Consider the following 19,859-nt stretch of genomic DNA (forward strand, 5'->3'; position numbering starts at 1 on the left):
TGACTGGCTGACTGGTAGTGTGATGAGGAGGGGTTGCGTTAGTGAGAGACTGACTGACTGGTTGGCTGACTGACTGACTGACTGACTGGCTGACTGGTGGTGTGATGAGGAGGGGTAGCGTTAGTGAGAGACTGACTGACTGGTTGCCTGACTGACTGACTGGCTGACTGGTGGTGTGATGAGGAGCGGAGACTGACTGCTGGTTGGTGAGACTGACTGCTGACTGGTGGTGTGATGGACTGACTGACTGGCTGACTGGTGGTGTGATGAGGAGGGGTAGCGTTAGTGAGAGACTGACTGACTGGTTGGCTGACTGACTGACTGGCTGACTGGTGGTGTGATGAGGAGGGGTAGCGTTAGTGAGAGAGACTGACTGACTGACTGCTGTTGGCTGACTGATGCTGACTGGACTGACTGACTGGCTGACTGACTGACTGACTGGCTGACTGGTGGTGTGATGAGGAGGGGTTGCGTTAGTGAGAGACTGACTGACTCTAGCTGAGAAGTGATGCGCCAGCAGGAGTTGTCATCGCTCCACGACCGAGCTGCTTAATTGCTGGCTGATCTGAGGCTGTCATTCTCAGCATGCATCCCAAATGGCATCCTATGTCCTATCTAGTGCACTACTTTAGACCAGAGTCTTATGGACCATGGTGCACTAGATAAGGAAAATATGCTTTTTGGGTCGCAGTGATCCACCATTTGTCTCCCCTCGGCCCCCCTTACTGGCCCATGTCCATCCATGCGTCAGCTTACAGTACTGAGAGAATCCTTGATTGACGTGCGTGAGCGCATCCAACAACAGAATTCATCCAAACTGCATCCCGCCATGCAATTATTTTATTCTCTCCCACTCAGGGTTTTCACAAAATGAGGGACTGTCGTGCCAGATATGTACTTTGGGAATATTAATCAAAGCTTACGTGTCTCTTTTTGACCGCACATTCAAATATTTTGAGACTGACGAAGTCATGATTGTACAAATTAGATCTAAATAAAAGCTTGAATGTTTCAAAGATAAATCCTCAAGGAAAGGGTAAATACACTACAGTAGCTGTGTAGATCAGACCTTACTTGTAGAGAGAGAGGGAGGTAGAAAGAGAGAGAAAGATGGAGAAAGAGAGGGAGAAAGAGAGAGGGAGAGGGAGGGAGAAAGAGGGAGGGGGGGAAAGAGGGAGAAAGATGGAGACAGAGAGGGAGAAAGAGAGAGGGAGAGGGAGGGAGAAAGAGGGAGGGAGGAGGGGAGAAAGAGAGAGGGAGGGAGGGAGAGAGAGAGAGAGCGAGGGAGAAAGAGAGAGGGAGAGGGAGGGGGAGAAAGAGGGAGGGAGGAGGGGGAGAAAGGGGAGAAGAGAGAGAGGGAGGGAGAGGAGAGAGAGAGAGAGCGAGGGAGAAAAGGGAGGGAGGGGGAGGAGGGAAAGAGAGAGGGAGGGATGAGAGAAAGATGGAGAAAGAGAGAGGAGGGAGATGGAGAAAGAGAGAGAAAGATGGAGAAAGAGAGAAAGATGGAGAAAGGAGAGGGGAGGGAGGGGAAAGAGGGAGGGAGGGGGAGAAAGAGGGAGAAAGAGAGGAGAGGGAGGGAGGGAGGGAGGGAGGGAGGGAGGGGGAGGGAGGGAGGGAGGGAGGGAGGGAGGGAGGGAGGGAGGGAGGGGGAGGGAGGGAGGGAGGGAGGGGTTGAGAGGGAGAAGGAGAGGGAGCGAGAGATTCAGATAAGTTAAGCACAGTTCATGACATTCTGGGAATTCCAACTGACATACCTTCAGAGGCGAGACGGCTTCATCAGGTCTAAGTGAAAATCCCCTAGATCCACCAGGAATGTGTGTCTGTGATTTGCCAGAATCAAACACAAACCAAACTCCGCCGCCCCTCGATATGATTGGACAGATTAATTTTCAAACCGACCAAGTCGGGGCCTGACCAAGTTTTATGGAACACACAGTCTCAGCAATGATTGAAAGTTGGTGTGGTTAAGAAGGTGTTCACATCACTATGGACCTATTCAAAGGATGCGCCCCAAAATATATATTGCTGTGGAGAGATGCTGCCCTATGGGCATTGGTCAAAAGTAGTGCACTATATAGGGAATAGGGTGTCATTTGGGACATTTACATAGTCAGATTGTGTGGAATAGGAGGCCCACTCTCCTCTGAAGACAATATAGTGAGAGTTTCTCTGAGAATATGGGGGTTTGAAGATGTCTCGTGCCCATGGGAGTAGTCTATACAGGTTAACGGTAGTCTATACAGGTTAACGGTAGTCTATACAGGTTAACGGTTGTCTATACAGGTTAACAGTAGTCTATACAGGTTAACAGTAGTCTATACAGGTTAACGGTAGTCTATAAAGGTTAACAGTAGTCTATACAGGTTAACAGTAGTCTATACAGGTTAACGGTTGTCTATACAGGTTAACAGTAGTCTATACAGGTTAACAGTAGTCTATACAGGTTAACGGTAGTCTATACAGGTTAACAGTAGTCTATACAGGTTAACAGTAGTCTATAAAGGTTAACAGTAGTCTATACAGGTTAACATTAGTCTATACAGGTTAACAGTAGTCTATACAGGTTAACAGTAGTCTATAAAGGTTAACAGTAGTCTATAAAGGTTAACAGTAGTCTATACAGGTTAACAGTAGTCTATACAGGTTAACAGTAGTCTATAAAGGTTAACAGTAGTCTATAAAGGTTAACAGTAGTCTATACAGGTTAACAGTAGTCTATACAGGTTAACAGTGGAAAGGCCTTCCATTGGGAAGGATGTCTCTCCTGGCCCCGTCCAACTTGGATTCACTGTCTTGGGGGATTTCTGACAGGGCGTTTTTTTCTTCTGTCGATCACTTGATCGCTCCCAATCCTGACTCCGCCGTTCTTGACAGACGCTCTCTGATGACGGTTCATCACAGAGCATTGACTTTATGGTCTCATCACTCTCAAGTTTATGCAGTTTTTATGTAGAGCTTAATTATGCAGGAATTGTCTCTTTGCCAGGCTTGGATGTTTGATGGGAGTGTAAACGGTACCTCTCTTCATCCAATCTCCATGTACTACTCCTGAGGCTCAGGTCCCCAGGGTTCATGGTAACATTGCAGAGAGATGCCTATATATAATCAATCCTCAAATACAATTACCCTGTATTAGAACTGGGTGGTCAGAGCCCCTTGACTGAATCGGCTCAGAGAGTAATGCTGAGTCTCTAATGGCAGCCTATTGACCAGGGCCCACAGACTACCCATAGACTGCCCATAGACTGCCCATAGACTGCCCATAGACTACCCATAGACTGCCCATAGACTACCCATAGACTGCCCATAGACTACCCATAGACTGCCCATAAACTACCCATAGACTGCCCATAGACTACCCATAGACTGCCCATAGACTACCCATAGACTGCCCATAGACTACCCATAGACATAGACTGCCCATAGACTACCCATAGACTGCCCATAGACTACCCATAGACTGCCCATAGACTACCCATAGACTGCCCATAGACTACCCATAGACTGCCCATAGACTACCCATAGACTGCCCATAGACTACCCATAGACTGCCCATAGACTACCCATAGACTGCCCATAGACTTCCCATAGTTAGAGGTTGGTTAGAGCGTTGGACTAGTAACCGGAAGGTTTCAAGTTCAAATCCCCGAGCTGACAAGGTACAAATCTGTCGTTCTGCCCCTGAACAGGCAGTTAACCCACTGTTCCTAGGCCGTCATTGAAAATAAGAATTTGTTCTTAACTGACTTGCCTAGTTAAATAAAGGTAAAATAAAAATAAAATAAAAATATACTGCCCATAGACTACCCATAGACTACCCATAGACTGCCCATAGACTGCCCATAGACTGCCCATAGACTACCCATAGACTGCCCATAGACTGCCCATAGACTGCCCATAGACTGCTCATAGACTGCCCATAGACTGCTCATAGACCCTGCCCATAGACTGCCCATAGACTGCCCAGACTGCTCATAGACTTCCCATAGACTACCCATAGACTGCTCATAGACTGCCCATAGACTTCCCATAGACTGCCCATAGACTGCCCATAGACTGCCCATAGACTAGACTGCCCATAGACTGCCCATAGACTACCCATAGATAGACTGACTGCCCATAGACTGCCCATAGACTGCCCATAGACTGCCCATAGACTGCCCATAGACTTCCCTAGACTGCCCATAGACTACCCATAGACTGCCCATAGACTACCCATAGACTGCCCATAGACTGCCCATAGACTGCCCATAGACTACCCATAGACTACCCATAGACTGCCCATAGACTGCCCATAGACTACCCATAGACTGCCCATATACTGCCCATAGACTACCCATAGACTGCCCATGGACTACCCATAGACTACCCATAGACTACCCATAGACTGCATTGTCAGTCACTCCTTGGTGCTCGATTCACTAATAGCAGTCGGTTACTATCCAATCATGTTCTAATACAGTGTAGATCCAATAGGTGGACTCTAATGTGGATATTGATCCCAGTCCCATTGCAATAACTATACACTCCCTTGACTGTATTGATGAGATACAGTATACTGTACATCTACCAGCTATTAGCCACTAACTGTTTTAAGAGGGAACAGTAAACCAAATCAAGACGGTTGTGTTTCGCTTTGTCACTGAGTACCACTCTGTTCAAGGAGGCAAGATCTGAGACCCAAATGGATCCCTATAGTGCAATACTTTTGATAAGGTTCAATAGGCCTCTGATAGAAAATATTGCACTATATAGGGAATAGGGTGCCATTTGTGACTCAGGCTGGGAGGTCGCTGCGACCTTCACACCATGTCACCAGTGATCATGTCAGCAGAACCCTCAGACCCCGAGAGAGGGGGACATTTGTCATGTTCTCTGTTAGCCAGACAATTCTCTGTCTCTGTCTGTGTCTAGATGACTGTGACCTGCCTGTAGGGGGAGGGAGGGAGAGGGGGAGAGAGAGAGAGGGGGAGAGAGAGAGATGGAAAGGAGAGAGAGATAGACAGGGAGGGAGGAGGGAGGTGGGGAGGGAGGGAGGTGGGGAGGGAGGTGGGGGGGGGGAGGGAGGGAGGAGGGAGGGAGGGAGGGGGGAGGGAGGAGGGAGGGAGGGAGAGAGGGACGGGAGGGAGGGAGGGAGGGAGGGAGGGAGGGGAGGTGTTTAGCTGTAGTAAAAGGACAGGGGTACAGCCAGAAGCCAACACACACATAGGTAACACACACTGACAGCTTTACCTCCTTAGCTAACCTGTGGGAGCAGCCAGGGGGTGTCCCATCCTTTTGAACAGCCAGGGGGTGTCCAATCCTTTTGAGCAGCCAGGGGGTGTCCCATCCCTTTGAACAGCCAGGGGGTGTCCCATCCCATTGAACAGCCAGGGGGATGACCCATCCCATTGAACAGCCAGGGAGGGAGGGAGGGAGGGAGGGAGGGGGGGAGGTGTTTAGCTGTAGTAAAAGGACAGGGGTACAGCCAGAAGCCAACACACACATAGGTAACACACACTGACAGCTTTACCTCCTTAGCTAACCTGTGGGAGCAGCCAAAACTACACCTCAGTGTCATGTTTGGCCTCGTCGTCATATGAACTACTGGGTGTTAGTGTGTGTGTGTGTGTGTGTGTGTGTGTGTGTGTGTGTGTGTGTGTGTGTGTGTGTGTGTGTGTGTGTGTGTGTGTGTGTGTGTGTGTGTGTGTGGTTGTGAGTGCGTGTGTTACATCCCATCCTTCTCTGCTACACATATCAGTGATAAAAGACCACTGCTTCGACTTCCACAGCACAGTGAATACCCTTGGCCTGTATAAAGTCACAGACAGGACTGCTTCAGTCCCTCAAGCCCTGAGGCTCTGTCTCGCCTCGGTAGCTGGCTGGCTCCCCCCGGAGGTATTAAGGGGCCACTGCAGGTTGCCGGCAGTACCTGCGCAGCCATAGACACTGCATTGTGCTCCGACTGTAAAGCAGTCTGCTCGCCGCAAGGCACTCTCACACTGGCGTGAAAGCTGATTGTTTATCTGTACAGGAGCCTGACGCTGAGGGAGATGGCTTCATAACAGGTACATTGACAGCTCTGTAGCTAGCCTCACAGTAGCTCTGTAGCTAACGTCACTGGAGAATAGATAGTTGTTGTAACTGCTCCGGGGACCTTGGATGGAGGGAGAAGGGGGTGTGGGCTTGTGCGCGAGAGGTGTGTGTGTGTGTGTGTGTGTGTGCGTGCGTGTGCGTGTGTGTGTGTGTGTGTGTGCCCTGTCCTGATGTCATTATTCCCTATGAACGTTGAGAGTGGCACGGCTGAGATTAGGGCTTCTGTGAGACATGCCGTTGCCAGTCAGTGTTTGTTCTGACGTTGCCCGACACCGTTTGCTTGGCTGAATAGAATTGCAAGTCAGAGCTGTTAGCAAGAAAATAAAATAATGAGTCGGGGAAACTGAGACAGTGACGCAGGAAATGTTGAACAGTGAGTCTCTATTTAAGGGCTTAAAGAGACCGAATGAATAGAAACAACAGTGAAGACAAAGGGAAGAGGAGAGTGAATGAGAAGCTGTTAATGTTCACCGTCAGTGTCACAGACACGGGTAGGTTCAGGCTGGCTGCCTCGTTGAGTTTGAAATGAAATAAAGAAGTTGGCTAGGCAGGTTCTTTGTCAATCTGTTGTTGTGGTTTGTGTGTAGGTTCAGATCACACACGGGCTGGGTTGTCTAACGTTGCTGTAATGAATGCACTGGGGGTATAGAGTCACCTTGAACCAGTGTCCTTACAGTGTCCTTACTTTTTCCCTCCATGACATTATCTGATTTAGAGACTGCTTTGTAATCGTTTTCTCTTTTCTGTCAGACCCATTTACTTCATAGTATGTGTCCCAAAATGGCACCATATTCCCTATTTAGTGCACTACTTTTGAGCAGGCCCATATGGTCTGGTCAAAAGTAGTGCACTATACCACATAGGGTGCCATTTTGTGGCGTAGGACTAGTGGAATGTAGTTTAACACCATGGAGCCACGCAAGCTTTTCAGATTGTCAATTATTCCAGCATTTCTGATTGTGATGGCAATTTATACAAACATCATTAGAGAATAAGCAACATTTAATTCTAGTGTTGAGCATGTTGTTTGTTTGGCTGGGCGGTGGGAATTCAAGTTTGGCTGGACAGAAAAACCCTAACAAACAACTCCAAATGTTTCCTCCAGTTGACAGATGCGGTTGCAGTCAGTTTCTCTCTCACCAAAACAATGGCTTGTGGTGAATTTAATTGAATCCGTCTTGATGAGGCACACCTCCCCTCATGTCTCTCCACTCGTGTCAAAAAGCTGATTGAACACTCCCCTTTTACCAGAGACATCCCTGGCAGAGGAAACTCTCTCTCCCTCTCTCCCTCGCTCCCTGTGATTGTGTCAATGCGGCACTCTCCTGATTCACTCTTATTTTTTGGGAATGGGGGAAGAGAGGGAGGGATGTGCTGCAGAGGTGCAGAGGATCAAGAGCACCTTCCTCCTCTGGAGGCTCCTCCCTTTGAGGAAGTTTCTGTCACTTCCTGTACCCCCCTGGCATTCCAAACCCCGGCCCCTGGCCGCCCCGGTGCATACTTGGTATTATCTGTCGCAGCAATTAGTAGAGATGTGATGAACCCAGTCCGTTCTCCATATCCCTCGGCCATCATAGTATTTCCCGCGGCTTCCGTGACCAGAGGTGTCGGAATGTGAGGCTCTTCTCCACACTGTGGTTGTTCCCCCTCCTCAGGCAGTAGTGGTGGTGCGGCCTAGTGGGACCTGGTTTAAGAGAGAGTGTGTGTGTGTGTGTGTGTGTGTGTGTGTGTGTGTGTGTGTGTGTGTGTGTGTCTAATGAAGGTGCTTCCCGCCTCTCCCTGGTTCTCTTTAATGCCTCCCTCATCAGAGAGAAACCGGCGAACAAAACCACAGCAGACAAAACCTTTGAAAGAAGGCGTCTTTGAAGGATACGTGCCCTGTTCCCTGAAAGAGAGAGAAACACCGTTAATTGGGAGCAATGTGTGAGGCAGAGGGGGGAAAAGGGATCATTTCCTAATAAGGAGCTTGGTTTTTACGAGGGAGTTGCTGGGAAATGGGAACCATAGGCTGGTAGATGTGAAGTGCGTATAATCTGCATATACGTACATCTTTTAACCTCTCTATCAAGTGTTCCTTTTAAAACCGCCCCTTTGGTGATATTGAAGTGGTTTTAACTGAGTTTCAGTCAATGGCGTTATTAGTAGGCCACCAGTGGACTGAAAGTCACAGACAAAACCCCTCCACAGAGGCCCTTGCATTTCTAAGCGGATTTTGACATTGAAAATTCCTCATGCTGGTGGAGTCCTCAAACAAACACACGTACGATATGAAGAAAAAAACAGCCCTCGCTTTTTTGAATTAATCTGAGGATAACAAGAAGAGAGTGAGGCTCTGGTATGGTCGTGGGCATCTTTGAGCGGCTCCACAACGGACCCCTGAGGTACGCCTTTTTCAAAGTACCCCCTAGAGAACCCAGTGGAAATAAAGTCTGTCAGGGAAGAAGAAGAAGAGCCCTTCTGTCTCTGAGTATTTCCATGAGTAACGCACGGCCTCGCTGCTCTGAAAACGCTGCAGACACTTTTGTTCATCCTGCCCTCCCTGTGGTTCCCTCCTCCTGCAGGCAGATAGATAGTATGAAAAGATGATCCCCTCAAAATGAGTGTGCAGCGAGATAGATAGGGGACTGCCTGAAGAGAGTTGTAGGAATGCAAGGATAAACCGCAGAAGTAATGTCCCTAACAGACCTGGTCAAAATCTCTGCAGCTGTTAGTTTCAATCACCAGTACAGTACATAGCTAACAAATCAACCTATTGGTTTGAGGGCGTGATGATACCAGTATCACAATGTTTTTTTCCATGGCAAAAATGAAAACATGAAGCAGACCACAGTCTTTGGTCCTTTAAAAACCTGCTGTATGTAAAATATTGTGTGCTATAGCACATAAATAAATACATGTGATTCTGGATGACAACATAATGATGTTTCATTAGGGCTGTTTTCCTAAAGAAGTTAAGTCCGTTTGCTGTTTTGTTCCCTAGCCACGATACCACTATACTGGCAGCGTCCTGGTCCTAATCGGTTTATGGATTCTATTGAAAGACCTTCAGTAACAGCAGTTAAACGTCCCGCTGGTGATGCGTTAGTAGCAGGTCGGATCTCTTCTTTAAAAGGCTGATCTGATCTCCTTCCCAGTCCTGCAGAGTGAGCTCATAAACCCAGCGAGTCATCCTCATGTTGTAAGCGTCTGTCTTTGATCAAATATTTGTGTTTGTGTTGGAGAGATGTATTGGGAATCCACTGTTTGGTTAATACTCACTGGCGCGCTGTGTGCTACTTATGTTGAGATGGAACTGGGCCGTCTGATTCTGGGATATAGGAGGACTAAGGAAGCCTGTGTTTGTTATTCTGTGTGGTCGAGGTCAGCAGTGACCGCGGTACTAAAACAAACCTGACTCATACCTCAAATAGGAAATGCCAAGCACTAAGCTTCCCATCTTTAAATTAGTCAGATCAACTTGTTGAACTTTCACTCTCTCCCTCTCTCTCTTTCTCTCTCTCTCTCTTTCGCTCTCTCTCTCTCTCTCTTTTGTTCTCTCACCCTCTCTCTTTCGCTCACTGTTTCTGTCTCCCTTTGTCTATCCTTCTCTCTCTCTCTATTTCTCTCTTTCTCTCTCTCTCTGTCTCTATTTCTCTCTCTCTTTCTCTCTCTTTCTTTCTCGGTCTTTCTCTCTCTTCTCTCTCTCTGCCTTTTCTCTCTCTCTGTATATCTCTCGCTCTCTGTATATCTCTCTCTCTCTCTGTATATCTCTCTCTGTCTCTGTATATCTCTCTCTGTCTCTCCTGCCATCCTCCATCGGTCTCTTCTCTCTCTCTCTCTCCTTTCTCTTTGTCTACAGTTATAGATCCCACCCTTACCCCATATTGTCCTCTATGTTGTAGATTTATACAGACTGGGCCAACCACTACCTGACCAAGTCTGGCTGCCCTCGACTCATCAAGGACCTGACCATAGACATTGCTGACGGAGTTCTGCTGGCAGAAATCATCCAGATCATAGGTAAGAGAACACACACACACACGCTGACGCGAACACACACACACACACAGGCTCTGTTATAAACACACACACACACTCGCTGACGCAAACACACACACACACACACACTCGCTGACGCAACACACACACACACGCTGACGCGAACACACACACACACAGGCTCTGTTATAAACACACACACACAGGCACTGACGCAAACACACACACACACACTCGCTGACACAAACACACACACACACACACACACACAGGCTCTGTTATAAACACACACACACAGGCACTGACGCAAACACACACACAGGCACTGATATAAACCAACACGCACAGACGCAAACAAACACACCCACACACACACACACACACACACACACTCCTGACTTAACCTCACTTGTTAGGCTGAGGGAAACTCTCCATTTACCCAACTATAAAACGTAACGGTGTAGGCATTTAGACGGAACACAAAGGCTTTATCTTCATTTCCGACTGGTCTCTGTCAGGAGAGGAGCTCCAGCCCTGGCAGCCCACTACACACAGACTGTAAACTAGTCCTGCTCTATTGAACCATGTGTCTCCCATGTGTATCTTTTAGCTAGCCTAGAGAGGCTGGTGTTGATGCTCTGCCTCTCTCTTTTTCCCACCTCCTGGGCTGTCTTGAAACTTTACCCCTGCTCTCCACAACAGACAATGGCCCGAGATCCCGCATCAGTAACACTCAGGCAGCAGCTGATGAATTAGCAGAGACTTTTCTTTTCCCAAACTTTCACTGCTCCGTGGTTGGGCAGGGGGCATTCCTACACACACACACACACACACACACACACACACACACACACACACACACATACAGAGAATCACACACACACACACACACACACACACAGAGAGAGAGAGAGATCCATGCTCCCCCTGTCGCTGAGCTCTGTAAGGGCTCCTCCACTAGACTAGACTAGAAGTCCCCTAATTCAGAAGGGTCACTGGTGCTCCACTGTGTGTTTAGGCACTTCTTCTTGTGGGAAGGTTTCACACTTCATTTTTTTGTTGTTGTTCTTCTTCTTCCAGCTAATGAGAAAGTGGAGGACATCAATGTCAGCCCCAGGAGTCAATCACACATGGTGAGTCTGCTAGTTCACCTTTCTTTTTGTGGAGCTGATAGTATTATTTCTGCTTTTATTTTTACTGTCACGGTATTGATAGGTTGGTCTGGTTGAGAGTCTGTATGCTTGAGGACATGTTTTGTAGGTCTTTCAGGGTACTGTCACGGTATTGATAGGTTGGTCTGGTTGAGAGTCTGTATGCTTGAGGACATGTTTTGTAGGTCTTTCAGGGTACTGTCACGGTATTGATAGGTTGGTCTGGTTGAGAGTCTGTATGCTTGAGGACATGTTTTGTAGGTCTTTCAGGGTACTGTCACGGTATTGATAGGTTGGTCTGGTTGAGAGTCTGTATGCTTGAGGACATGTTTTGTAGGTCTTTCAGGGTACTGTCATGAACATGTTTGATTGTTTGGCAGGAAACCTAACAGTACTATTCAGAGACCACAGAAGGCTGACTGCTATGGTCCTAATTGCATAAATCTCTTTGCCAAGAATATACTCTTTCAATGATGTGACTCTAAATGCATAACGTCTAATTGCACACAGCCCACAGCTTGACGATTACCTCTCAATCTAACTACTGTAATTCAGTGGGTTCTCTCACTTTGTCCGTCTGTTTTGGCATCTTTTACACTAGTGTAATTAAAAGCGACTTAGCTAGCTGTATTGCCGTGTAGTCTGAGTGTAGTTTTAATGGATTCTGAGGGGGGATTACAGACCAGGCTTCTGTCTTACAGTAAACCCAACAGGGTTGGTGTTTGGCCAAAGCCCTGTGTTTGTGGCTAGAGCTGGGTCTGGTCCACTGTGACACACTGGTCACTAAGGGCTCTCCCCTACAAGCCCACAGAAATGCAGGTCCAGACGCCAGCCACCCCTGTCCCTAAAGGATTTGTGCTGGAGGAGGTGCCTGTGTGTGTGTGTGTGTGTGTGTGTGTGTGTGTGTGTGTGTGTGTGTGTGTGTGTGTGTGTGTGTGTGTGTGTGTGTGTGTGTGTGTGTGTGTGTGTGTGTGTGTGTGTGTGTGTGTGTGTGTGTGTGTGTGTGTGTGTGTGTGTGTGTGTGTGTGTGTGTACATGCCTGACTGTGTGTGTGTGTGTGTGCACTCTTTGTCTCAGTCACTCAAAGCCCATTGATCCAGCATGAGCCTCAGAGGGTGTGCCAGCCCCTGTGGTGGGGAAGGGAACTTGACTTTGAGGAAACACGTCTGCTTGTGGCTCAGGGTATATGGCGGACATGAGCAGAGGGAACATCTGACACACTTGTGGAGCCGTGTTGCACTGAGCAGCTCCGGAGAGAGGAAAACATTGGTCCTCAGAACTGGGTGGATTTATGGCAAGCCACTGAGGGTCAAAGGACAATTCAGGAACAACTGAGGTAACAGAGGATAATTGGAGGTGATGTGGCATACAGGTTTTCAGAGTGTGTTTTATCGCTGCAGACTAGGAACAGTTTGTTAGTGAATGTAGGTGTACATGTACTGTATGTTGTGCTGGGTTGGCAGTAGATGCTATGTGCCTCTCCGGTGTTGTCTGTGTGATCGAGCTAATATGTGTCATTAAACCAGGGTTCTCAACCTTGACCCTGAAGAGATACCCTCCTGTAGGTTTTAACTCCAACCCTGACCCTGGAGAGATACCATCCTGTAGGTTTTAACTCCAACCCTGTTCCTGGAGAGATACCATCCTGTAGGTTTTAACTCCAACCCTGTTCCTGGAGAGATACCATCCTGTAAGTTTTAACTCCAACCCTGATCCTGGAGAGATACCCTCCTGTAGGTTTTAACTCCAACCCTGACCCTGGAGAGATACCCTCCTGTAGGTTTTAACTCCAACCCTGACCCTGGAGAGATACCCTCCTGTAGGTTTTAACTCCAACCCTGACCCTGGAGAGAAACCCTCCTGTAGGTTTTAACTCCAACCTTGACCCTGGAGAGAAACCGTTCTGTAGGTTTTAACTCCAACCCTGTTCCTGGAGAGCTACCCTCCTGTAGGTTTTAACTCCAACCCTGTTCCTGGAGAGATACCCTCCTATAGGTTTTAACTCCAACCCCAGCTGTAACTAACCAAATTAATCGTATCAACCAGCTAATGATTAGAATCAGGTGCGCTAGATTAGGGATCAAGTTAAAACCTACAGGATGGTATCTCTCCAGGAACAGGGTTGGAGTTAAAACCTACAGGATGGTAGTTCTCCAGGAACAGGGTTGGAGTTAAAACCTACAGGAGGGTAGTTCTCCAGGAACAGGGTTGGAGTTAAAACCTACAGGATGGTAGTTCTCCAGGAACAGGGTTGGAGTTAAAACCTACAGGATGGTAGTTCTCCAGGAACAGGGTTGGAGTTAAAACCTACAGGATGGTAGTTCTCCAGGAACAGGGTTGGAGTTAAAACCTACAGGAGGGTAGCTCTCCAGGAACAGGATTGGAGTTAAAACCTACAGGAGGGTAGCTCTCCAGGAACAGGGTTGGAGTTAAAACCTACAGGATGGTAGCTCTCCAGGAACAGGGTTGGAGTTAAAACCTACAGTATGGTAGCTCTCCAGGAACAGGGTTGGAGTTAAAACCTACAGGAGGGTAGCTCTCCAGGAACAGGGTTGGAGTGAAAACCTACAGGATGGTAGCTCTCCAGGAACAGGGTTGGAGTTAAAACCTACAGGATGGTAGCTCTCCAGGAACAGGGTTGGAGAGCCCTGCATTCAACTGTTGATGGGAAGCATAGGTGCTGTGAGGGGCACCTGAATGGCCTTACATACCATTCAGCTTGGTAGTGGACGATTGACAGGATGGGATGATGTGAGGGAAACTGGTGTGAAGATGTGAAGGAAATTGAACACTGTTAACATGGCATTGCAGTGACTATGGATATCCATATTAGGCAAACGTCCAATTCTGTAACACGTTACGTTAGTGTTGCTATCACTGTGTAAAATCTATTAAGTACAATTTAATAATATTGTAGTTACTCATTGTTTCATAGGACTTACAGCAGCAACCCTTAATCTAAGCCACAGGGTGAAGTTACTCATTGTTTCATAGGATCTACAGCAGCAACCCTTACCCTAAGATACAGGGTGAAGTACAGTGTAAAACTGAGTAATTACATTACTAACTGGAGTAATTACACTGTACTAAGGGCTCTGTAATGTAAAGTGAGTCAGTCCATCTATATCACCGCTACTGAGCGGAGAAATGACTCATTCCTTAAGTCTTGTTCATTGAGCTTTTTGGAGATTGCAGCTGTGTAGCTGAACAACACAGAATAAACTATAATTCAGCAGGAGAGTAGCATCTCTTATTGCCTGAGGAAGTCGGGGGAACAGACTTCTCTCCAACACTGCTCCAGCTATACTTCACCGACTGAATTGCATAATAGACTCTCTCCCATTGATCTGACTCTGCTCAGGTCGGCTAATTCATCTGGCTGGAAAGGAAAGTGGCTAAACGCTCATCTAAGGCCAGCTAGCCAGTAGTGAACATCAATTGACCCCAACACGTTTGTTCTCCATTAGTGAAAGAGCAAGAAGTAGGGCATCCCTGCCAACTGGGGGTACCAGGGGGGAGAAAACGTGGGAGGAAACCTTGAATACTTTACATGTGAGGGATGGTAGCGATTCCAAGGGGCATGCCATTCTCGGTGGTCGATTCTGGAATTCCGAGCAAGCCTTCTCCAAACAAGCGGCTTGGGGTGTTTTGGGGTTGGGTTTGCTGGGAACTGAGACTGGGAGTTTCTGTAGACCACATCCTGACCCGCAGTACAATATTGTCTCAGTGGGGAGACTGGACGAGCTCTCTTCAGAGGCAGGCTGAGCCAAACAAGAGAAGAAGAATCTCAAATGTGTTTCCTAGCACATCCTCTCTCATTTACACTTGAGTCATTTAGCAGCCGCTCAGAGGCACTTACAGTTAGTGCATTCATCTTAAGATCGTTTGGTGGGAAAACCACATATCTCAGTCATAGTAAGTACATGTCTCCTGGGTGTTTTTTTGTTGGTCTCCTCAAAACCCATTGGATGAGATGGTCAGAGGGGAGGTTCCTCTGCCCATTTCATCCAACGGGTTTTGAGAAGGAGGCGAGGAGAGAGGATGCGAGGAATCAAGAAAATGCCATTGAGATTCTCTCAAGGACAAGGCAGTGTAAAGGGATTACAGTCTGATTATGTCTCTTTACACTGGGTTAGCCATGTGGGGAGGAACTCACAGGCTGTTCATTAAGACATCACGTCGGAGCTCCGCGTCTTTTAAGCGTCTCTTTCATCTCACGGCATGTTTCACGCTTCTCTTCCACTGTTAAATCTAAGGCTTTCTGACAGCGACACTTCTCTAATTGTATATGGAGTAGCCAGGGGAATTAGATGTGCACAAACAGGGCCCTTGAACGGAGCAGTTTTCTTCTTCTTCTTTAGTCGTTGGTGAAGAAATGATGGTCTGACAGAGAATGACAGCCTGGATCGTAAAAGGCTCTGTTCAGCAGAAAGATAAAGCTCATTTCTGGCGTCGCTAGTCAACCGCAGCACATCAGCGGAACGCAGACATGACGTGTGCTCAGTTCACTGTCCTTCTGAAGTCGCTGGAGTCTAAGAAGCCCCAGTGTCTCTGTAGTTGGCACTGTACTGATGTATAGTTTTACAGATGAATCATAGAATCGCTCAAGAATTGTAAAAAATTGATATTATGATTGAATTAGTTGTCTGTAATTGTTTCCATATGTCCTTCGTCTATGCTTGATGATGTGTTTTAATGTATGCACAGAGCCGTAAACAAACTTTCCCCGTGGGGATAATAAAGTGATTCTCTTTATTTTTACAGAGACTTGAGGCAGTGATGCCAGCTTTCCCCGAGCAGCACTTGAACCTAGTATTTTCCCTCAGAGAGAGAGTCAGGCTGCATTAGTCAGTTGAAGTGAGGTTGCTTGGTTCCTTCTCCCGTCACATGGTCCAATGGTCACATGGAAGGTATAACAGAGTTAGGTGTTGGTTAAGGACTCGTGAAGCAGCCCGGCGCCATCTGGGGCCAATCTGTTGGCAGTGCGCAAGACGGACGGATGAGGGACACGCAGCATGCGTCCATCCCATTAACCTCGGTCGCCCGACACTGTCAGTGTTAATACAGTCTGGTATTAGCACTCTTAGATGGATCATGTATACCTGGGGTGAAGTGTAGGCGTGAGTTCCTTTGTGGCTACACTGTTCAACATCTGCCCTGTTTTATTGCACCGGTTGGTTATTGGATTTGCCAGCTCCAGCTGTCAAGCCTATTCTTATGAGATGAGGATCAGTTGGTCTGGTAAGGATGTGACATATGACGGTTCATGACGCGAGGCTGGGGAGTGTCCCTGGGTGTCACTATGATGTCATATATCCCTCTCATTCACATCTGGACCTCAAAGCCAGTTCCACTACCTGTTGTTATTGTTCCCCTCTTACCAGAGACTGATGTAGACCTGGGAGCCCAGCTGGGTGCAATTCATTATCAGGTTGACCAGAAAAACCAGCAGTACCCTGGACCTCGTAGGGTAAGAGTTGAATTCCCCTGGAATAGATCATTGACCTGAAGTTGCCGTGAGCAGCTGGATAGTTGGAACAGTGTTTTCACCGTCTATAAATGCAGTTGGATAGAATCATTCTCTAGTCACAACTCTGGCCGTCGTATTCTACAGTCCTGCTGATTTTCCTTTCTCTCTCCCACTTACTTGATGAATGTTATCCATTGGCAGCTCACGCACCTCTCCCAGGTAGAAATATGTGCCTAGTTAAATGAATGAAAATCAGCTGGTCTGTGGAGGATTGAAGCTGTGCATCTCTGTTCGAGTTTCTATCTCATTGCTCATTGCCATGGATTTGCTCCAAACCCTCATCCAATTTCCATTCTTCCTGCATGAAGGCCATGGGAGGACATTTTTTTGGGGTGGGGGCAACCCTTTCATGTGTCTACACTGTAGACTATTCTAGAACTGACGAGGGAACACCTACAGGCCTGTTATGTCAGTTCTACCCCACATGGACCCTTTTAATCTCTCATTATAAAAAAAGAGGCTCGACGGATGTCCTGTTAAAAGGGGAAACAGCTGACCTGTTTAAAAGGTTCTGCCAGGGGATTGCTAACCTTTGATCTATCTCTGTTCTCTCCTTCACAAAGCTGAAGTTCCTGACCGCCTCCATCTGTCTCAGTCGCTCTCTCTTTCTCTCTCTGCCCTTTTTTCCTCCATCTCTCTTTCCCTCGTGTTCTCCATAAATATGGTACACTTCCAAAAATACTTTTTTTATGGACAGTCCATTTACGCTCCAAGAGATTTCAGCTCTGAAAAAGACCCTTCACTTTTTCTTGCGACTTTTATTATCGTTCCATTCTGCCTTTAACTGTCTCCACACAGCCACCCTCTCAATCACCTTCAATGTGATAGGGGTAGTGTCACCGCTTCAATCAATTGTTGAGGATCGTCACAATGTCCTTTCCTATAAAGTCTAGAATCTCAGCCCTGGAGCAGAGACATGGGATTCATCCTAAATGGCACCCTGGTCAAACGTAGTGCACTATTTATGTAATAGAGATGCTATTTGGGATGCACCCACAGTTTCTAGTTTGTCTCGGTAGGTATTGGGGGTCGTGTGAGGTTGTCGGTGGCAGGAAACGGTGCGAGCTGCGGCATTTCTCACCTTGCTACTTGACTGGTCAGCAGGTTATGTAGACGGACATTTTCAGATGCCAACGCTTCACCCTGCTGGTCTCCTCTGTGAAGAGCCTCAGACACGATAGACAGAGCTCCCATTGTAGCCTGTCGACAGCAACGTCCGCCCGCATTCTTGCACTGCTGGGCTCACGTATGATGAAGTCATAGTGGTAGTGGTGAATTCTTAGCTACCAAGCTGTGGATGCTACTGGTTGACGGATTATACTAATGCTGAATGAATTTTAATGTCTGAAAAAAAATCCTCTTGGCTATTCTATTTGTGTATTTTTGAACAGGTTTGTATTTTTGCAGACCAGAGTTCCCTGTGTTTCTGTATTCATCTTCAAGAAAATGAATACAATGGTGGAATTAATACAATGGTGGAATTAATACAATGGTGGAATTAATACAATGGTGGAATTAATACAATGGTGGAATTAATACAATGGTGGAATTAATACAATGGTGGAATTAATACAATGGTGGAATTAATACAATGGTGGAATTAATACAATGGTGGAATAAAGTTTTCATTTGAAAACATACAGCAAGACAATTCAATGTAGGACCAGCCCCAATAAGAAGCTTGCCCTCTCTGCTAAAGCTGCGAAATACATGACTATTAATGAAGTCCTCTTCACACTGAGGAACAGGGGAAATCAAGTAAAACACAAGTGCATTAACATAGGAGAGAGACTGTATATTTCCCAAGTTTCAAAGGTTTGTGTAAAACCTGACCTATCTGACAGCCGTATGAAAGAACCAGTCAGTGGAGATGATTAGGACTGTCACCCAAAATCTGTATTGAGTAACTAAAATATGCAATAACCACATTTATCCTCACACACCCACTATCTGGAGCTTGACTGATATTAGATTAACCCTCACACACACACTATCCGGAGCTTGACTGATATTAGATTGGAGCCGGCTCCTTACAGTGGATTTGATTACCCTGGGATGATGTGGTATAGAACCCCCCTCTGCTGTAATGTGCCAGTCGTTTGTGTCAGTCGTTTGTGTCAGTCGTTTGTGTCAGTCGTTTGTGTCAGTTGTTTGTGTCAGCCGTGCCTATCAATGGCAGTAGACCGCTTGAGAGACTCAATTTTTATTCATGGCTTATCAGCTGTCTCCCACTTTGGATGCATGGAGGGTGATGGGCCTGCTCTGAAGGGGGTTGGGGATCAATGGAAAAGGCAGCATGTCAACCCCCTCTAGAGCCGACTGCTGAGGTGATGGAGGGATACGAGAGAGAAAGAAAAAGAGGGGGAACGTTAATGGAGAACGATGGTTTGTCGTTGGGGGAGGGCATGAGCCACTTCCTTTCAGGTTGGTTTCAGAAGCGGCAGGCAGCAGAGAGTGAAAGCACCAACTGCCTCACCTTTGCTGTAACATACGTCACAAAAAGCCTTAAAGGGGCCACCTGTAGTTTGCTTCATCCATTTTTGGACTTCTACATGAATGAGATATATTCTTCAAGAATCAATAGGAATAACTATTGATTCTTGAAAAACTATTAATAACTAAATTCCTCATGACCGTCTTTCAACTGTCGGACCCCATCAGAACCCAACATATAAGCTTGTTTTATTCCAGTGTTTGTAAACATTGTAAATGTAAACAAACACTGTAAGTCTCAAAACATGCGTAACAATATAATTGTGATTTATTTGATCAGACCTTGCATCCATAGCTCTGTCTGTCAATTTGAGAGTGGTTACATTTCTCCAGGCCTATCCCTCAGCTTTTTACCAAAACAGAGGCAGGGGGGCTGCCTTGTTGTTGTTTCGATGGCAGATTGCCTCTTTAAACCAGAAACCCCTCCCCTTAAAATTAAAAGAGCCAAATACATCAAGACCAAACAAATAAATGGTCTTGGTCAAGTTTCTTCCCCCCCTAAAACCTCTCTGTTTCCCTCAGCTGTTTTTAGTTTCAGAGCGAGAGGAGGCCTAAGTCGGCCTGTTAACATGTGGAGTTCAAAGCCCAGGCCCGACTACAGTGATTAAAGCACCATCATGCTGTAAAACATC

The 19,859-nt window shown here is 46.9% G+C and overlaps 1 protein-coding gene across 13 annotated transcripts in view; it reads left to right on the forward strand.

The window, feature by feature from the left end:
- The window catches only part of nav3 (neuron navigator 3), a 245,240-nt gene that overhangs the window by 68,332 nt on the left and 157,049 nt on the right, over positions 1-19,859 (forward strand). For all 13 annotated transcript variants that reach the window (XM_042317404.1, XM_042317398.1, XM_042317393.1 and 10 more), the window contains exons 2-3: positions 9,957-10,074; positions 11,134-11,186. In XM_042317404.1, coding sequence (XP_042173338.1) covers positions 9,957-10,074; positions 11,134-11,186 — 171 coding nt within the window. The remainder of the gene's footprint in view (positions 1-9,956; positions 10,075-11,133; positions 11,187-19,859) is intronic.

This window comes from Oncorhynchus tshawytscha, unplaced genomic scaffold (genome assembly GCF_018296145.1).
Source record: "Oncorhynchus tshawytscha isolate Ot180627B unplaced genomic scaffold, Otsh_v2.0 Un_contig_8446_pilon_pilon, whole genome shotgun sequence".
Classification (NCBI taxonomy): domain Eukaryota; kingdom Metazoa; phylum Chordata; class Actinopteri; order Salmoniformes; family Salmonidae; genus Oncorhynchus; species Oncorhynchus tshawytscha.